This window comes from Coffea arabica, chromosome 8c, assembly GCF_036785885.1.
Source record: "Coffea arabica cultivar ET-39 chromosome 8c, Coffea Arabica ET-39 HiFi, whole genome shotgun sequence".
NCBI lineage: Eukaryota > Viridiplantae > Streptophyta > Magnoliopsida > Gentianales > Rubiaceae > Coffea > Coffea arabica.
In genome coordinates this window covers 43,934,936-43,956,817 of record NC_092325.1, presented here as the reverse complement: position 1 = coordinate 43,956,817, position 21,882 = coordinate 43,934,936, and the positions used below count along the sequence as shown (strand labels likewise).

General features: G+C 34.0%; 2 protein-coding genes across 4 annotated transcripts; both read right to left on the bottom strand.

Annotated features, from left to right (window-relative positions):
- Positions 1-680: 680 nt before the first annotated feature.
- LOC113707257 (protein IQ-DOMAIN 22-like) lies at positions 681-4,992 on the bottom strand. The gene is made up of 4 exons (XM_027229486.2): positions 4,356-4,992; positions 2,326-2,529; positions 1,777-1,854; positions 681-1,664 (listed from the first exon to the last, which is right to left on the bottom strand). The coding sequence occupies exons 1-4, from the start codon at positions 4,851-4,853 to the stop codon at positions 912-914; spliced, it is 1,533 nt and encodes a 510-aa protein (XP_027085287.2). The 5' UTR covers positions 4,854-4,992; the 3' UTR covers positions 681-911.
- An 11,203-nt stretch (positions 4,993-16,195) lies between these two features.
- Positions 16,196-21,880, bottom strand: LOC113706513 (serine/threonine-protein kinase EDR1-like). Of its 3 annotated transcripts, none has more exons than XM_027228432.2 (16): positions 21,440-21,880; positions 19,976-20,372; positions 19,747-19,872; positions 19,558-19,668; positions 19,263-19,434; positions 18,882-19,154; positions 18,453-18,493; positions 18,293-18,361; positions 18,101-18,201; positions 17,858-17,936; positions 17,643-17,741; positions 17,504-17,572; positions 17,349-17,398; positions 16,867-16,948; positions 16,620-16,714; positions 16,196-16,523 (listed from the first exon to the last, which is right to left on the bottom strand). In XM_027228432.2, exons 1-16 carry the CDS (start codon positions 21,796-21,798, stop codon positions 16,427-16,429), a joined length of 2,220 nt encoding a protein of 739 aa, XP_027084233.2. In that variant the 5' UTR covers positions 21,799-21,880; the 3' UTR covers positions 16,196-16,426. The 3 variants fall into 3 exon arrangements, with proteins under 3 accessions (XP_027084233.2, XP_071918480.1, XP_071918478.1); XM_072062379.1 differs by having other exon boundaries at positions 18,882-19,434; positions 19,976-20,091; positions 20,230-20,372; XM_072062377.1 differs by having other exon boundaries at positions 18,882-19,434.
- Positions 21,881-21,882: the final 2 nt, after the last annotated feature.

Below are 21,882 nucleotides of genomic sequence, written 5' to 3'. Positions count from 1 at the left end.
AACACTTACTATTTTTTACATGATTACATACTTAGGAGGCTTGAGCTTTTATTGATCAAGGATGCAGCCATCCTCAATTCCGCTGGCTTAGGGGTGCCCTTGTTATATTAAAGTTTGCTCTAATTTTGGTTTATTTGTACCATTAATGGATCTATTTTGGATTAAGTACAAATCATTTTACTGGACTGGACATCTCCATCTATTTTTCCCACCGTGCATAGCACGGTTTATACCTCCTAGTATTATTAAAAATACAGATGACGGTGATATCGTCGTCGAGCATTCTCCACAACAAAAAGAAAGAAAATGATGGGACGTCCCGAATCTGGATGCATCATTTGATCTTGTCTGCTACAGCAAAATATTAAATGCACTTGGTTGAGGCAACACAGAGCGTAACAAGACCGCCAACCAGCTTTTCCACCCCGTCAACGCATTAATTGTTATTTAATCACCATGCCCTTCTGGTTTGGCCTGTCCACGGGAGCCTGGAGCGGTGACCACACTGGCTTATAAAAGAACGGAACAGGGATTCCTTGAATACCTCACCTCGTCCAATCTTTATGTACCTCTTGACTTAGTCAATCAATCAATCAAACGTAGTTTATCATTTTTCCTGTGTATAAAAAGGCTATCAGATTCCATAAGAGTCATTGAAATAAGACTGGTTTCATCACAGGTACATCTCAACTAGGCAAATTGATATATTAACTCCACCAAGAAAGAGTAGCATCTTTGCTTGGTTGGAGCAAATTGATCTTAATGTGCCAGATCTGACACTCGGTCAATATTTCATAAATTTAAAATAAGTTACAAAAGCGACCTAAGCTAGCCTTTTGTCAGCCATTACCTCATACTAGGAAAAAAAAAAAAAAAAAAAAAGGAAAGTGGCTAAAGTCAATAAGAGTACTCTAAAATCTATGCCACTGGCCTCCACTGAACCCACCAATGGCTTCTTCTCTAACGGGCATGCCAAGCCTGTCCAATCGTCCGGACCCTGGATAAGCTTTGCTGGTGAAGCTGGCATGCAATGCAGAAACCCTTTGAGGATTGCTGAATTTTGGTTCACCATAGCCATACATTGAAAACCTCTTAGTTGAGCTTGATCTCTCGTATTGAGGCCTCTGTTTAGGAGCACTTAGGGACCTTATCTTCGCCTTGGAAGATTGAGTGCAGGACATGTAGTTTGGATAGTAGTAGTCAGAGTAGCCACTTAAGCAGCTTCTTGAGCCATCACTTTTGGCTGGGGTAAAGGGTCCTCTCTTTGAACCACCACCTTTAGATGAAGCTGAGTGAAGCAGTGGACTGTTTGCAGCTGTGCAGAAAGGATCATCCTCGACATCGTGTGAGAACTTCAGAGGGCTCACCGATTGGACCTCGCAAGAAGATGGACTTGGGACCGTTTGATGAACTGTGGAGTCTTTTGATGTGGTGAAGCCGCTATGACTACATTGGTCCGAGCCAATGCTGAGATGAGAAGAGTGAAAAAGGTTCCTAATTTTGTGCCTGGTTTGAGGCCTCGCAGTATCAATCTCGAGAACCTTGTCATTCGCCTCGTCACCTCTGAAGCCAGTTTTCGTAGATGATGCTTCGTGTTCCCATGACTTGATATCCATTCTGGAGTCCTGATAGCTTGAGATCTTCCAGTTTTTTAAGCTATTTCTCTGGTTCCAGTAGTATGAATGCAAAATTATTATCTTGACAAAGTACGCGTCAATGTATGATAGCTTAACACTAACAAGATAAAAGGAAAAACAGGGAAGTTCCAGCTCGTACCCTGAACAGCAGATTTTCACCAAGTTTCATGCTCTTGGCCCGTGATATACATTCAAATTTCTCAGGAGTTGCAGGGCCCTGCACATTGAGTTTACTACCAATTAATAATAACAAAATGCGGTACCTCCGCGTATTGTTGATCCAGAGTAAATGCAGTATTCTTGGCAGCTAAAATCATCTTTAAACAAGAAACGGTGGTTTCAGACACAAGAAAGTTTGGACATGGAAATTATTTCTTCCATTAACTCAGCTCATAAAAGAAGTGCGGATAAGGAACTTAATGTGGATATTAGAGCATTGTAAAAGATCAAGTATTGGCAGAGAAGTAGTTAAAAACAACCTACTTCTCCTATTGAAATCAAGGACTACTTTTACAACATGCTGCATATACAGAATCAATGCAAAAAAGCAGGTCTAGAGTGGTGGAGTCGATTAACAGTCAAAAGTAGCAAGTATACGACCTTTGAGAACACTACTTCTTTTATTTATGTATAAAAATAAAGAAAGAAAACTAGGCACCATTGGATGGGAAAAGGAAATTTTGCTTACAGGGTAATGGATGTGATTAGATTTGTGGGGCGATTCAAAGACTTGAGCACGGACCGTACTCGCCCGCGCTTGGACTCGCAACACTGCTCGCATTTGTGCCTGCACTTCTCTTAGTATGTCTGCAGTGTGCTTCCTCACAATATGACCTCGAACTAATGCTTGAAGCTTCACAAGTGCTCTCAGTGCTCGTAAAGCTCTTCTTGACTTCAAATACCCATCCAAGAAAAAGATGATCAATGTCAGCCAAAGACCATATATTACTAACGCAAATAAACTCTGAAGCGAGACTTCTTGAGATTGACTTGCATCTTGATTACTCAACAAGATGAAAGATTAGAAGCTTCACAGGGCAGAGACTTAAAAGCAAAAGTTTGACATTAAAAATACAAATCGAAGAAGAAGAAGAAGGGAAAAAAAAAAAGGGACAAGGACATCTCAGCAGACACCAGTTTCCATGCAAAGAGAAGTGGTCCAAGAAACTGCAGATAGAAAGGACAACAGGATGACAAAGTATTAAGAGGTAAATCCAATCTCCCAACTTTTTATCCCAAAATAATAATATCATATGCCAAAATCATCTTTAGAGATGGAAGGGATACATCAGAACATTCAAACTATTTCAACTTTTTGGTAGTAGTTTGCAATTCATAACTGCAATAAGGGACAATTTTCATGCAGAACTTCACTTATTGTACCAAGGAACATCAGCAAGTGGCAATAATATTAATTAGTCTGAACTGATTAATATAAGCTGAATCATCTGTGGTCCAAGTCAATTTTTGTTTCCACCCGCTCGATGACTAATGCAACTGATAATGATGATGATATATATATAATTCCTGGGCTCTAAAGTCTCAATCCATCTTGATCTAAATCTTGCTTTTATCACAACAGCTCATTAATTCAACTTCCCTCACTAGAAAGTAAAAAAGGACTGATGGGACTTGTAGAAATTAAAGCAAGTCATCAACCACCACAGCTTAAAAAAACTGCAACTGCAGCACATTTCTGAATTGACCCCAAGTCAATTCAGATTCCAAGTTTTAACTTTCTGTCCATAATCAACAAAAATGCACAAGCAATTTCCATTCCCCAACCTCCCATGCTCAGACAAGAATGCCCATCTCCACTAAAGGCCATCAGCTGACTACTGAAAAACATACAGATGAGCTTCAGATTTTGGGGAATAGTCACTATTATTACTTGCACAGTAGTGCCTAATGCTGACACAATACAACGTAACAGTAGTGTCTACCCACAGTATGTAACTGACGTACAAGAAAAAAAAAACACCAACAATCTGATTCGAATCTACCTCCCCTGCCCCAAAGGAAATAGGGGGATGAATAAGCCTTTAACCAACTACATTAATATCGCAAGTACACTTATTGGACCATGCCCAATTCCTCAGGCAAGAATGTACAAATTTGTGACCACCCCGTCCAAACTTATATCCATTAAAAAAAGAAAAAAAAAACAAACAAACAAACAAACTGAATTGTTTTGGTCCCAGAGTCCACATTCTACTTGTTAAAAAGAAAAAAATTCCACCATAACCCCACCCCCACCAAATCTTATATTTCTATATATTTATATTTAAAAATAAAATAAAATAAAACCAATCCAACGTAAATGAATTATTTGACACTAACTGACTTTTCGGCACACAAGAAAACCAATTAGCTATATTTTAGCAGTACTAGAAGGGTGTATATATATATATATATATATATATATATATATATATATATATATATATATATTGCATAACGCCTAATGGCATTAGGCAAAACGACACCGCAAGACAACTCGGACCAGTCACTGAGAAGACGTTTTTTGACCCATTTGTTAAGCTCCGACGTCGTCGTCGTCCTCCCGAAGCTTTACTACAGGAACACGACGTCGGACTGATATACCAGAACGTCCCAGATATGGTGTGCAGAAAGTCGCTTATGCCCTTGAACAATACGTGAATCAAACGCGAACAAATGGGTATACATGTAAATTTCGAAGCGAGAGACTTAACCAACCAGATACGCTCGAAAATGGGACTGAATTTTAACGGCTGCCCACTCTCCACGATTCCCATAGCCTGCGCCACTCTCGTCAACATGCGCCGGTGAAGAATCCCCCCTCGCAAAAGACGTCGTCATTCTGGTTATGTTAGAAGCAGAAGCAGCTCTGCCGCTGCTTGTTAGCCTGACCACTTCAGCGGCGGCTTGGGCGGCAGCGACAGCAGCCTCAGCAACAGCCGCCGTGGCAGCAGCTACGGCAATAGCATGATTGCCGGAATCATCATTATCATCACTCGGCTGAGCCGGGCCGACAACGGCGCTGCTGCTTCGAGACTTGTTCTCCGTGGGGATGGGGACGTTGCTGTCCTTTTCCCTGTAGGATTTGACAAAGCTCCATTTCTTCTTGGGCGGTGGCTTGGACGTGGCTGTGGTGGGAGCCTGAGAAGAAGACGAAGAGGGGTCGGGTTTTTTCAGCCCGAGAAGTCCTCGGAGCCACTTTGAAGCCTTTTTCATCTTGGGATTTTGGCGTCAAGCAAACGAAGAAACCGCCCTGTTTGGATACATGTTGCGGGAGAGGGAAGTGGGTAGTGTGTGACTACTGTGTGTTCCGGACGAGGTATAGAACGATATGACGCTCGTTGAGTATTTTACTGCCACTGTTCTATAACTAAGGTAGCTCGATGCGTGTTCCATTTATTTATACTACTGGACACTGTAAATTTGCGTGGGGCCCAACCTTGCAAATAACTCAACCGTTAAAAGATTTTATTTTATTTTGGTAAATTGCAGTAACCCCTTAACATTTGGTCCTAAAACAACTTTTTCCCTTAACATTTATTTTTTAGCACCTTACCTCCTTCCGTCAGTCTCTCTCTCTTTTTTTTTTTTTTTTTTATTTGACGGCAATGGTTAATTTAGTCTATTCCTGCTCCTATTTTAATCTTTCGTTAGTCAAAACCAATAATAAATGTTTGCTCGTTATGAATTATTAAACTTTAGAAAATGCCCTTATTTATTCCTGTTGAAACTTCTCGACATAATTACCTTTGTCCTAATAAATTCCTTATTCTTATAAACTTTGTCATCTTTAAAGGAAAGACCCAACTCCTCTAACTGGCTAAACACTAGGAAAAATTTTCCAGATTTTATTACCATTGAGTTTTTTGCTAAAATTGATTGATTTATTGTACAAACTCCTAGAGCATGTAAAGCTTTGTAGTGGTCGTATAAAAAAGTCTTGAAGTCAAAGGAGATTAATAGCCATTGATTTGTTCGGTATTTTTAGCCACTAATTTGTCAAAATAAAATGACATGACAGCCCATATATAGAGTTGGGGTTTTGCTTTAAAGAAGAGAAAGCAACGTCTTTTTTTACAATAAGAACGAATTTGTTAGGACAAGAGTAATTTTGTTAAAAATTTCTAATAAGTAAATTAAGGGCATTTTCGAAAGTTGAGTAATTTGTAAACGGCTAAACATATTTTCGCTTGACTCTTTGACTGATGGAAGATGACAAAACGGTCTGTTTGACAACATAAAAAAGTGCTGAATCTAAATTTTTTCAGACATTCTGATGTTTTGAGTGTTTGGTAAATGAAAATCTATTTGCTGAACTTGTTAAGTAGTGTTGAACCTGTGTGTATTTTTTTCAGCACAAAAATCCTAACTGGATGCTTAATTCTGATAAGAATCAATGGAATTACTTCAACTACCTTATCTTATCTACCAAATCTACCATTGTTTGTTAATTATGTTTGAAATTCTTATCTAATTAAACAACCTAATATTTTCTATCTAACGATTTTTAGTTTCTCTTTTCTCCCTTTTTAATGACTTTCACATTTTCTCCATACTCCTCATATAATATATTTCATCTTTTATATTAATTTGATTTAAAAATAAATATTGTCATTTTCATACCTAACAATTTTAAACTAATTAAATTATAAATTCTATTTCATTTTTGAATGAAAGGATATAAGGGCAAAATTGTCAAATTAAACTTATTAAGCATTCAGTTATAAATATTTATCAAACAGTATAACTAGGTTTAGCATTAAAATTCAGACATTCATATATTTTTTTTTCAGTGCTTAAAATTCAGCAAATTAATTGTTTCAGTATTCAGATTTCAGAATTCAGACTTCAGAATTTAGATTCAGTTTTATCAAACGGAACCAAAGTGCTCAATAATTAACATTAGAGGGCAAGGGGCAAAAAGATTTTGAGACCAAAAGTTAAGGAGGGTACTGCTATTTATCCCTTTTTTTTGTAACAAATGTATTATTTTTTTGTTACATGAGTTTTTTGAGATAAATAATAATTAAAATATACCACTAATTTTTTTCCCCAATAATTGCTCATGCGACATTTTGTGCTAGTTTTACAGTAAGCCGATTTTTTGGTAATTCAAGTGTTTATCATTAGTCACTCAAACTGAAGAATTTCACTCAAACTATAAGGGTTATAAATTTGCATGCATCCTTTGATGGTAGATCAACTTAGAAAAGTCAAATTACTATAGATTATCCAAATGTTAACTAAATTAGACATACATAAAAGAAAATGATTAGAGTTTTTACAGAAAGATACTATATTATAACAATACGACGTACATAACGTAAAAAAAGTGACTAAAAATGGGTCAAAAGGAAAAAAAATTTCCCGAAAAATTCAACCATCCAAACTGGACTAGACCCCAGGAAAAGAATTAAGGGGACATGAAACAGTGGAGAGGTGGGGACTGAGGACTCGGACAAGGAAAAAAAAATACTACGAAGTCAAATGTGAAAGCTCGAGTTCTTGTAGATGTGCTGTATTAATTTATTACTCATGTGAAAGAATGATACTTGGGATTATCAATGGGTTATATAAAATTGTGTGTTCAACTTCAACCAAAAAGGAGTTGAAGATATAAATGCACTCAAAATTTGGGACTGGAAAATCATATACTAGTAGTACGTACGTAGATGTTTGCAGATATATTCTACGGTTGGCAGAAATTATACCGGTTTGGTTCTTGGGAAAGGCTGAGATTGACTGATCGTTCCATCTTGGGAATTAGGAAGGTGATTGAAATTAGCAAGCCCAGAAGGTTTTATTTTAACTTTTCGTTTCTAAGGGTGTGTTTGAATTGCTTGTTTCCGTCGGAAAATATTGTCGTTTTTCGTGATCACATTTTCCTATTAACTTTTTTCTTCACATATATCAAATCGTTACAGTAATTTTTCCATGAAAAATGACGGAAAATGCAATCCAAACACACTTTTCAATAAACCATTGGAACCTAAATAACCATTTCTTGATCTCTAATGAATGTGACAAGTATCAACTCAAGGTGTCGTGGGTTTACCAACTCCGTTGATATCGATAAAATTAGCAATTTTGCACTCAAAGATTTCATTATAATGGAGTGTCCCCACCCATTACTATTTTAATAGTACAAGTTTGCCAAATAAATTGATACGGGGAGTACTCGTTTAGTAGTTGCCGCATGAGTTGGTAAATTTTTGTGAACCAAGTTTTTTGACAATAATGGAACCTTTCCAGCCTCAGTTTTTTCATTTTGTTTGATAAGAAAGATCGTAAAATGAAATTTGTCATGATCAATTTGATGATCATGACGGTGGCGCGTTCGATAAAATTAAAATCTGAAAATTAAAATTGGAAGTTTGAATCCATTAACTTATTGAATTGTTAAATATTAAATCAAATACATTTGAGGGTATATCACATTTAGTGATAAGTGAATAGTTTATCACTTATTTTCAGAGCAAGTTTTATCAAGAAAATTCAGTATCGTTTAATTAATTCAGCTATTTAATTTTTTATTATTAAACGCGTCTAAATATATTAAAATTTGAATTCATTAAACTAAAATACTGAATTCGAGTTGTTAATTGCTACAACATGTTGCTTTTTATCTTATGAAGTAAATTGTATCACTCTTATACTACTGTTAACATTCTGGATTTGGCGTAATACACGTGGTGCGACCTGAGAGATGAGGCCCCCCCCCCCACCCCACCCCACCAGACAAAAAAAGAGGAGTAATTTGGTATCACGGATCATTCTTTCTTTCTTATAAACAAACGAAGAAGTTCACATCAACATCGTAAATCAGGAGCGACAAATGAAGGGAATCTTGAAATTACTGTGGTACACCCGCCGACAAAACTGTTCTTCTCACCCATGCAGCCTAGGACTCAGTTTGTACTTCCAATTCAATACAGAGCCGTGATCTTCTTGCAATGTGGCCAAATACATTCGAATTTTTTGAACAAGGAGGACCTTTGATTTTCCTACTACTACAAAAATCCGACCCATGATTCTCCTGTCTCCAAATGGATATCTGCAGCTCATGTTCTTTTTTTTTTCTTTTTTTTTTTTTGGGGAAAAAGGGTTGGCCTTGCATATATTTGAAGTTCACAATTAATGATTAATTTGTTGATTTATAAACGTTTGAAGGAACAAAATTCACATCTCTCTTCATTCTTCTTTTTTTTTTTTTTTTTGTTTGAGGAACATCTCTCTTAAATTCACAATTCGATACATTAATAAGTTATAATGGTATTAGTATTAAAACATGACTAAATTGTGAACCCCCTACGTGTAACACACTTGCAAATGTTGCTACATATATTATTGTCACGTCAGAAGATATGATTTGCCCATAAAAGTAACTTTGGCTCGTACAAGTTTGGCTCAGACATGATCGCCACGTGAAAATTTAACATGAATCATACATTTTGGTCTTTTACATAAAGCCCTTGCCATATCATAGAGACATCGATTTGGCTCGTACAAGTTTCAACCGTGCTGTGTTACTAAAATTTTGCTGTCTGCAGTTCGATTATTGTTAGCTTCAATTCGTCATAACGAAAGATACATAGATCTGTTAATGCTACGAGCCTGTAGAACTAGTGCTAGAGGTGATACAATTGCCTTGATTGAAGATTCTTTTTTAAAATGAAAATCAATAACTTGGGATCGCACAGTGAAATTAACAGTCCTCGGAATTAAGGGTGCTGTCGAGTCGAATCAATTTCGAGTAATACCTTATTGGAACTTGAATTCGAAAGATATGAGTGCTACTCGAGTTCAAACGTGTCAAGAAGGCCAAACATGAGTTTGACTTGAGGAAGTTATAGAAATATTTTGATTCGACTTGATAAGGTTTGAAAATAATGCCGAACCTTATCGAGGTCGAAAAATTAACTAGATATCAAACACTAAATTCGAACAATGTCAAGTCTGTATTGGCAATTTCTACGCACGTATGTATACATATATAATCATATTTTATATTTATTTTTTAATTATCTAATGCAATACTCAATAAAAAAACTTGCCGAGTTCTCAAATATCAGAATTTTAAACGCAAAATTGATTCAATGGTACTTTCGAACAGTTCAAATTTAAATTTAAATTTGATTAAAACGAGTTTAAATTAAATTATTAATCGGGTAACTTGCAAGGTCGAATTGATAACAGATACGACCTCTCCATAAAAGTTACTAGCCTTTTTATACAGTTAATTAATAGTGAAACTTTTCCACTGTGAACTTTTCAGCCAGAAATTTGGTGATCTTTTCAGCATGGAGTCTTCAAGTGGTAAAATTATTCCCACTTTGATCGTCAATCATTTCTGTCAAGACTCCGACCAACCTCCTAAGTAGTGCCCACAGAGTCGTAGATAGGCAGCCCCGTGCATAAATTTCTGTTGGATGCCAAGTGTGAAATGAAGAAATCATATCCGGTCAACAAAAGGAGACGTTGGCCGTCCAAATTCCACGTGCATGCTGTTCTCGACCTTGTTGGACAGCAAGTCGTTCAATGTCTGATCCCTTGAGAGCAATGTACTACTTTGGAACTAGGCACGTAATCAAATCAAAACAAGCACGAGTATCGCAATACGAATCAATGCTTGACTTGATTCGGCAGTAGAAAGGTATTACTTGAATTTGATTCAATACTTGACTTGATTCAGCAGTAGAAAGGTATTACTTGAGGTTGAGTTCGAATTAGGGCCGCAAACGAGTCGAGTCGAGTCGAGTCGAGTTTTGAGTTAATCGAGCTGAGTCTCGACTAAATTTTACCAAGCTCGAGCTCGAGCTCGAGCTCGACGAGCTGGCAATTTTCGAGCTCGAGCTCGACTCGAATCAAGTCGAGCCGAGCTCGAGCTCGAAAAAAAAAATTATTTTATTTTTAAAAAAATAAAAAAAATAATATTTTTTTCTGAATAAATAATAAAATATTAAGAATATATACGTAATTTCACTATGAAAATAAAAAATTAAAATATATTTATATATAATATACGTAATTTTATTATTAAATAAAAATAAAAAATATATATAAATATATATACTCAAGCTCGCGAGCCTAACGAGCTTAATATTCTGAACTCGAGTTCGACTCGAGCTTGACTCGAGCCGCTCGCGAGCGGCTCGATTCGTTTGCAGCCCTAGTTCGAACAAGCAGCAAAGATGGAATTTGAACTCGAATTCAAAAATTATTCAAAAACTCGAGATGATTCGATTATACTCGATTTTCTTGTCAGTATGATTAAACTCGAATACTTGACACGACTAAAAAAATAATTCTAGTAACTTATACAATTTTCAGTCCTAAAAGAGTAAAATTGTAATAACTAAATATATAATTTTTAATTAATTACTTTATGTTCGATAGGATTCGACAAGTTACCGGCCTGAAAAAAATAACAATACTCGAATTCAGCTTGAATAATTATCAAGCTGCTCATACTCATCTCGCGCTTAGTCAAAATTAAGTGCGAGCCAAGCTTTTGAACGAACTCCGCACCAGTAGCACAGTTCAATAACATCCCTATTTGAAACATGTATGATAACTAGCTTTGTTTTTGAGCTACTAATATAAGCTAGTAGGAGTAATAAATAGTATGACTCTGCAAGTATATCCTTGAGAATGGTTTAACAATACCATGCAGGTAATAATTTGGACATCTCAGTATTTGAAAAAAACTATTTAACGTTTCACATAAATCACATCTATAAAAGTGTTAAGAGTGTTGTAATATATAATAATCTTTTCAATTAATGAGTTGTGACTATTCAAACATTGGTTACATCAAAAATTTCTCCAATCCATTTTATTCACCAGAACTTTGGAATTTTTATAATTGGTGCCCCTGCTTCATTCGTTCTTCATTCATCTTTTGCCCAAGAAATCATGGGTGGATGGACACTTGTTTGCGCTTTAATTATGTGAAGCAGAAAATTCATGCTACTTGATCGCCTTCTTCTAATTAATTTAAATTTCTAGTTTTTTCCTTATTCAGAAACAACCTGTTCAAATCCCTCCTCAATAGTTGCATTTAGACAAGTTTCTTATCTAGGTCCATCAATTATGATTATACTAAAAAATCCCCTAATAATAATGTTTGAGGTTGTAGCCTAGTTTTTTCGGTGAGATCCCATGGTTAACTTGCACGTGTTTGGATAATTGATTATATTAAAAAAATTTAGAATAATATAATTATATTTTTATTTTTTATAATGTTATGTATGTGAAATAAAAAAAAGTAATTAAAAATATATATGACTAAATTTTTTTTTTAAATAATCAACCATCCAAACGACAAACTAACTAGTACTAAATTAGTCGCCTCGTCCATTCAGAGTTAGACGCTAGCTCAGAACTACAAACTAGTACTACGTCACTACCCTATTTGCATGGTAATTATAGGAATGCTACTAGTAATAAATTGCCATATTGTCATGTATGAGATTTTTTCTTTCTTTTTTTTTTTTTCTCAATCCGCATATGGGAAATTGAACTGCAACGGGGCTTTGCCGTAACAGATATTCTATCTCACATTCTGTGTCATTCTCTATTCCATTTTTTATTATATTACTATTTTTTCTTCATAAATATTATGTTTTAATTCCTTTTTATTTCCTTACGATCCAATAACTATTAATTGAGTAATACACAAAATTTAACAAACTCAAAAAATTAAAATGCATAAAAAATGAGATTTTTTTTACGAATTCTCTGCTGTATTTTTTAATTTTTTATTATATATTAATTTTTTGAAGCTGTTGTATTTATTTTTTACTCAATTAATAGTTATTGGATCGTAAAAGAATAAAAAAAATTAAAATATAATATTTGTAAAAAAAAAATAATAATATAATAAAAAATAAAACAGAAAGTTACGTAGAATATGAGACAGAAGAGACTTTGCTTGTTCAAGTTGCAAGGGAAATGGCTAATGTCTTGAGTGAGACGTCCCATCTGCCCCTTTGAGACTATAAAAATTTCTGACGCACCAAAGCTGACCTCTTTTTTTGTATGGTCCCCGATTGTTACGGGGATGGTGCCTACCCTATGATGTCCTTCACGAAAGACTAATCGGCGGTGAAGGTACAGAGACGCCAGATTGCCTGATTCAGAAATTGCATTAACACTTAATGAGCAAGATTTTCTACTCTCTTTTGTCGTCTGTCTCATTTCTGGCCCCTGTAGCCCGTAGGCTGGCTGGCCATTTGATTTACCTTTTGAGATCTCATTTTTTGGCAAGGTTCTTGCCTAAAATGTTGAGAATGGCCCACTCCAATTCTAACTTTTCGTGAATTTCTTGGAATAATCAGTAATGAGGAGTAACCCTTTAAGAATTGTTTCTTAAAAAGTGCTACAGAGTATTACTCCCTCCCTTTTTTTTATAACTTACGGGTCCGTTTGGATTAGCTGTTTTTGGAGTTGTGTTTTAAAAATAATACTGTAGCATTTCGTTTTTGAAATACAAGTCCATTTGGATTAGTTATTTTTGGGGTTGTTTTTCAAAAATTATATGAAAAACTTTTACTGTAAATATTTTTTGGATTATTTTTAGAGGTATTTTTAAAACATATTTTTGAGTATTTTATAATTTATAATTTATATATTTTTATATTTATATACAGTTATGCATTTATAATACATTTATAAATATTTATAAATAAATATATTTATATATTTATATAAAAATATATCAATATATTATAAATGTATTACATTATACATAATACATAATATAAATATATTTATAAATGTATAAATGTATATTATTATAAATGTATAAATTATAAATGAATATTATATAAATGTAAAAATTATAAATTTTATATTTTTATCTAAATAAATATTTATGCATTTATAATACATTTATAAATATTTATAAATAAATATATTTATATATTTATATAAAAATATATAAATGTATTATATTATATATAATACATAATATAAATATATTTAGAAATGTATAAGTGTATATTATTATAAATATATAAATTATGAATGAATATTATATAGATGTATAAATTAATATATCATAAATATATATTAATATTATGTATAAATGTATTAATATAATTAATATCAATATATAAATGTATTAATATTATGTATAAATGTAAAATTAATATTATGTATATTAATATAAATGTATAAATGTATTATATTATATATAATACATAATATAAATGTATATTATAAATATACATAAATATATATATTATGTATAAATGTACATTTAATATTATGTATATTAATATAAATGTAAAAATGTATTATATTATATATAATACATAATATAAATGTATATTATGTATAAATGTACATTTATATAAATGTATAATCTGTATAATATAATATATATTATATAATATATAATACATTTTTTATATAAATATATTATAAATATATATTACATAAATAAATTATATATAATATGAATAAATAAATATATACATATATTATGTATATATTTATAAATATTTAATATATATAATATACATTAATATTAATTATAAATATTTGAATATTAATAAATATGGTGTTTATATAATATTTCAATTTGTAATATTTATTGTATATTTCATTATATAAATATTTATATAATATATAAATATATAATATAAAATTTTGCAATTTGTATAATATACATAATATTGTATATATATAATATACATAATATAATATATTATACATAATATACATTATTACATTATTACATATTATGTATATTATATATTATACATAACATTATTATACATTATTATACACAATAATGTACATAATAATGAAAGTACATTAATAATGTATATATTATAATATAATGTACATAATATATTATGTATAAATATTTATACATTTATGTATACAATATTACATATTATGTATATTATATTATGTATAATATTAATGTATATAAATATTTATATAATATATAATATATAACATATAAATATATAATTTTCAATTTGTATATTTTAATTTATATTAATATAATATATATAATATAAATAATTGAAATATACATATTAAATTTGTATATTTGGTGTTGTTTTTGATATAATGTTTGGATATGGGTGTTTTTGGAATTGTTTTTGAAATACACATTTACTGCAGCATTTGGAATGTGAAAAACAGTTTTTCAAAAACAGGTGCAAAAACAAGGAATCCAAACGAACCCTACGTTTAAGGTTTTGCACACCAATTAAAAAAAGTTTTTCATTGCTTAAATCTGTACACTACTTTCCTTTTGCAACCTCATTAATTGTCCAATTACTAGAAGAAAAGCAATAATTACTAGGAGTAATAATTAAGAACCATGTACAGGAAAAGAGAGATAAAAGGTTAAAATTGTGAAAAAATAATTAATACTGCATGGGGAAAGTAAAACGACAGATAAAAATACACTGGATCAAATTTCTTAAACGTCAGTTATAAAAAAAGGGAGGGAGTATAAAGCAAACTTCTGGGCCAGGATGTTAAGCTATTAAAGTCAATGAAACTGTAGGCATCGTTTGATAAGTAAATTTTTTGGGTGTTTGTCAAAAATTTTACTGTAACTTACTGTATAAATTTTTAAATTTTTATTTGAAGTATGTAAATTTTTGAATATTTTAAAGTGTATATAGTTTAAAAACTTTGAAATTTTTTTTGATATTACTATAGTTAAAAGTTTTTTAAAACTTATAATAGACAAACTTTACAAAAAATTCAAGGATCAAGCAGAGCCTACATCATGAATAAAAATTGAAGACCTAGTATATTAACAAAGTACAAAGGAATAGTCCAAATTGGAGGGTCAATGCAAAAATGATCAAAGAGTTTAAAATTGAGGTTTTTTTCTGTTCAATGCAGATATGACCAAGTAAACAATATATATTTTCGCAATTCAATGATATAAAATATTCGAGAATTTGACACTAAACGAGCCTTGAAATAGTTGAAAATGATCATGATATGCTAAGCTGTGTCGCGAAAATTTAAATGAAATCCTTGTCGATTTGATCTCTTCACACTCCAAGAAATACAATTCTTTTGTATAAGTTTGAAAATTTTGATAAAGGAATCATAAAATGGTGGTAAAATAACATTTTTTGTTATTTCAAAGATTCACAAAAAATCGAGTCCAAATTTGGAATCTATGCAAAATACAAAATCCAAAAGTGTAATTTCATCTAAATTTGGCAATATAGATTAGTGATCAACTATTATTTAATAACAGTTCACCTACAATCAATAGTCATCGTGATAAACAGGCATAATTGAATGGAGAAGACGATTGATGCTATGTTGTTTTGAGGTAGACTCCTGTTAAAAATGACGATTAAAATAAAGAAAAGGGTTAAAATATACATTTACAGAAGTTAAAAAATTAAAAAGTATATACATAATAGTTGAAGGCTTTAAAGTGTACAAATTCAATAGTTGGAGAGTCAACTGGTTTTTTCCACCCTAAAAGGGTAGTAACTCTTTAGTATTAGTAGTATTAGTTTGATCTAAGGTGGTATTTCATGGTAGGTCAAAAGCCATGGGAATGTATAGAAATAAAGGGGGAGTCAATGAAATCAAATTACCTTTGAACCAAACAGAAGAAAAGTTGCACGTAATGTGACTTTGAAAATACAAAAAATGATGTGTGAACTCAAAGGACTTGTACACCATATTGGTTAAGTCTGGCGATAGTTTTAGTTCCTCCATACTTTTGGAAGGCGTGCATTTGTATTGCTACTACTATATTATACACGAGCGCGAGGCCTGCAGCAGCTTTAAAGCCCTGGACTCCTCCTTGCATTTGCTCCAGTTTGAATTAAATCTGTTATTTTCTGGATAATATCTTGAAATGATGGACGGTTTTCTGGCTTGCTGCATCAGTTCACGAGTTAGCATTTATATGAGAGCTATGCTCATTTCCATGATTTAACCACAAAAGTGAAGGACACCACGGAATGAAGAGAAAACCTGTGCCAGCAGTCGTGGATGAGGGATGAAATTTCGGGATCAAGGTTTACTGGAAGGTCCAGTCTGCGGTCCATGAAGCCGACAATTCCCACAACCTGTCAAGTGTACTAATGAATTAAATCAACTCGAGAGAAACTGCAAATATCATTTCTTTTGTTTATTATTGTCTAACATCTGCTTCTTCAGACTAAGACTAGCAAAAAAACAAGCGCTGGCAATTGAGAAACAAACTTTGTCCAACATCTACCTGCAACGAGTTCAGGTTCTTCCATGGAATGGATTCAGTCATCAGTTCCCACAGTATGACTCCAAAACTGTAGATATCTGACCTGTCACATTATTAAAACAACGGGAAAATAAGTCAGTTGCCAAACCTCCTTAACATCATGTGCCTCAGATAAAATGAATTGCTTTAAAAGCTTCTTAACTTCACCGACTATGTTCAAATGTTTAAATTAACCCCATACAAAAAGCAAAAGAAGGAAGGAACTCTTATGAACCATAAGAGATGGTACTATTAGTCCAGTATGATCAACTTCTCAAAACTGGGACAGCCTAGTTCTCTCTTTTGATTCTTTCCCCCCCCTCATCCTGGTGTTAGATGATACAGAGAATAGACCATAAGATTAGGTATCGCTAGTGGCAAAAGCATGACAAATAATCACGACAGATAAAAAATTGCAGTTTTTTTAATGTCAAGTACTGAAAAGTCTTATAATTTGAAATTACTTTTCCGTTGAAGGTTCATTTCGAAGGATTTCGGGAGCCATCCACTGAGGCTGCAGCAGCAACAACAGTTTAAGTGTGGATCAAAAAATTACGTTACAGATAGAATGATCAAGGTATACAAAAGAACAAAAAGGAAATAATATGAGGATATCTACCGTTCCTTTCCCAGATTTGTTTGTTAAGAAGGTCGCATTCTTCAATTTTGACAGGCCAAAGTCTCCAACCTGTCAAAACGAAACTCTAATAATTTTTTCAATAAACATATAAATCGCAGGCTAAATCAGGTAGCAGTACCTTGACATTCCAGCTCTTATCGACAAGCAGGTTTGAAGATTTGAGATCTCTGTGTACGATTGGTGGGTTTCTGTGATGCAAATAGTTCATACCTCTTGCCTGCAGCCAAAGGAGAAATATACAATTACAAATTTCAGAAGAATTTTAATGAGGTTACATATCCCAAGGATTAAAAGTAAATGGAGGAAACTGGAAAATTTTAAGCAGAAACCAACCACATCAAGAGCCATCCTCAGACGACGTCTGATGTCTAATTGCTGATTACTTTTGTGTAGTGCTTTAAAGAGACTTCCCCTGGTAAGAGACCATAGTCAATGTGCCAGACAAGATGGTAGCACCAGTTTGCCAATGGAACAGACACATTGATTCAAGCATTGGAAAATAGAGCTCTACTACTGATAGACATTTTCTGCTGAAGGTCAATAGAGTTGCAATTTTCACAGAAGACTACCATATACCTTGGCAAATATTCTGTTACCAGAGCCAGTTTTTCTTGTGAGCATACCGCCCCCATGAACAACAGCACATTTGGATGTCTCAGTCTCCTCATTATATCAAGCTGAAGTGCATGTTGGAGATTGAATTAAGGAACATTTTCTTTCCAGAACAAAAATTACAACAGTCATGGACATACTGCCTGCATCAAATACCTCTTGAGTGTAACTGAGTAGAGTCTGGTCATTGTATTCATTCCCGAAATAAACCTTCACTGCAACATCCTAAGAAAGGAAAAAGGCATGCAGAGAACCATCATGTCAACCTGATGAGAAGTCAATCACAGTTAGGAACTCTTAGAGTTGGAAGACATACTGATCCATTCCAGATTCCACGATACACAACAGCGAATGAACCTAAACGAGAAAAAGGACTCTAGTCAACCATGAGCAGACCAACGATATATGGTATCTGAGTTATTCTGGAAAAATCAGGTAACATGATGGATGTTTGGCAATTTTTTCATGTGAACTAAGGAGAATTTAACTCGCGTTTTATGTGAGTGAAGGATTCAGATATCTATGATCCAAAACTGAATCAGTTGGACTTCATAGCAGTGAGGATCTTTTTGGTATGTACCAGATTTCCCCTCATCAAGCACGTCCAAAGATGGAACATTTTGTGCAATCTTTAGTTCAAATTTCATCATCAAATACTGTCCACTAGCCAAACATGGCCAACTTGTGGTCATTAAGGCAGAGAACATCTCCAATTTTTTGCAGAAGCAATATCCTATAAGTTTACCTTGGCCAATTTGCTCTCGTAATTGCAGGTCTTCCCAATGGATTTCACAATGTACAATCAAGTTTGATTCATCATCACCTTTGCTTGATGGACTACCAATGCTGCTTCCACTATCCTCCCTTGAGTTCGGGAACCGTTGAACATCTGGTTGAGGTTGTAGTGTATCCTCAATCTCCATTTCCAAATTCTGCCCATTTGTATTCAAGTCTTGCAAGTCTGACGTCTGCAACTGTTCTGAAACTCTGACAGGTGCAGTTATAGGATACAAGCCCTCTGTCAAATCATCAGATATTGTTAGTGATCTTCTCGACAATCCTTTTGCTGCAGAAGAGACACCTTTTATAACATGTTCTTCATTGTGATTCACATCATCAACAATACCGTTATGTGAACTAGTTGCTTGCGTTGCTTGTGGTGCTCCAGGTGAAGATGACTCGACCAATACTTTGCTGCATGACATACCATTCAAGCTGTTACATTGGACAACTGCATCTTTGTTCTTATTAAGATTGGCAATACCCCCAATGTGAAGCTTCGCTAATACCTTTTTGGCCTACAGACATAAGGAAGTTGTTCATTATATAAATGATGCTTCAAATGAATCCCCACTGAAAAAGTACCAAAAAATGGAACAATTTGATATTTACTACAATTACATGAGGGAAGGAGATAATACAAGTTTTAATGGCTGAGGAAATCCACTTGTGGATTCTTCGCTTTCAAAGCCATCTCCATCAATTTTATTCTTCGCATTGGGAGACTTACAATTAACTTGCGGTCTTGTTGCCTATAAAATTGATGTTAGCTCATAACTCTTCCTTCACGCCAGATTGAAGAAAAGTTTGCAAGTTGAATCAAATCTTACCGGTGCTCTAGGTGGCCTCTCAGATTTTAGATATGCATTGTCCAGTTCATTTTGCTCCTTTTCCCCAATATTGGAACTTCCATCAGATCCACTGTCTTCATGCTTCCGCAATAATACTTTTGAGGCCTGTTTAATGCAGTGAAACTAGTAAATTATAACGTATTCAACCAAAACAAAACAAGTGGGAGGAGCAGAAAAGAAACTTAATGCCAAAACAAATAATAAGCACCAGATTGGAAACAGATGATGCAATCTGTGGTTGTGCGCGCAACTGGATTCTTTTCTGATTTATTCCTTGTCCTCTAGATTTACCATCAGTAGGGTCTTGGCCTACTCTTGTATTTTCTAAATGTAGATTATTAAAGACAGCTGAATCACTTGAAACAGTGATGGTGCCAACAAGCTCGCCATCCTCATACAGCGGGCTTTTTGTGACTATTGCTACAAAGATCTGACCTGATCTCTTCTTGAAAGGAAACTGACCTGCCCAAGATAATCCAAAGCTCAACCTGTCCATGATTTTCCGTGCCAATGCTTGATGCTTTTCATCAATGATCAGCACTGCATCTCGTTGTCCTAATACCTCGTAGTCTTTGTATCCAAAGAGCTTTTCAGCAGATGAATTCCTGCAAGGGAGAATTTTTTTCCCTAATAGAACATAAGCAAGCAAAAATAGAAGAACATGCAGATTACATCATCCGGACAAAACTAACTACAGCAATTAATCCAACGGAATGCCAAGCATCTGCTCTCTTTATATCACAATTCTGCCTCATTAATCCTCCAATACAAGCCTTAAGCTTGGCCAAATGAAGTACGAGTTAGAGGGAAATGCGATTAGCACCCCTAACTCCAATGCTCGAGGCTGAGACACAATATGTCATTTCATAGCAATAGAACCTTGTACTGGAGACTACTACGTGCTTTTGGATGAGATAACAAGTATCTATATATCTAAAAGGAGACTACTGCTAAAAGCTTAATGGCTATCACTATTTGTTTTTAAAATTATCCAGTTCCTATCTTCCAATCTTTCACAAACTCAGTAATTAATGTTCATCTAGTCGGCCTTTCAATTACTTTATCCAGCAGATGCTTCTTTAATTTCTCAAGATCTAGTCTGCTACGTCAATAGAAAAATATACAGCATGGAGCAATCATAAACACATCTAGATTTATCAAGTCCACACTCCAGTTATTGTATTCTCAATCTCGACCGTTAGGGCATTATTCGAATAGAGAATCAAGAGCGCAAGACAGCATGTAAGGTTAGAGTAGACTACAAATCAAAAACTGATCTGAACTCTCAAGTCTGCCTAGTTTTCATTAAGTTACAGAGCCCTGTTGGAATTAAATCGAGAAACTAACTGCTACAAGATTTCAAATGCCTAAGATACATAGAACCCAACATCTCAACAAAGGCTTCAAGAAAAACTTAAAAAACTAAATTAGGTGCCTGTACGCAAGCAACAAACTTATTTCACATCCCATATCAGAACATATATAGCTGCCAGATCAACAAGGTAAACAACAAAAAAAATTCAATAAAGAAAGCATCAAGGACAAAGAGGGACGAGAGAAAATGTTCGACCAATGCATGACTAAATAAAGAAAAAGTCATATTAACAACAAAATTAGTAACTCCATAATGATATCTAGTTACTGAACTAAAATCTTATAAGTAATTAGTCACCAGTAAATGATCTCTTCAGAGCCGGCTCGACTGATATGAACTGCATGACCCATGCACTCTAACACGTTCTTGTACGGACTCCCTGAATAGTAAGCTCCATGAATATAGCTAGACCAGCTGGAATCTTCCCCCGCCAACTCACCTGACGAATCTTCTTGCATATTCATAACTTCTTCCACCGAGTTTCTCACTCGTGCAACTCTACTACTTGTACTTCCAAATCCACCGGCAATGCTCTTTTCTTGCAGGAGAATATTGAACTGTTCTTTGAGTTTCTCGTGGCTTGCTTGGAGACTATGAAACCGATCCATCAGAACAGCGTAGATATCAGACTCGTGTGACTGGCTTCCGCCGTCCATTGTGGCGGTAGGCGGAGAAGGTTTGGTGGAGTAAGGACCAAGCAGCGCTGCGCAAGTGGTTTGTGTATGGCCAATGGCGAAGGC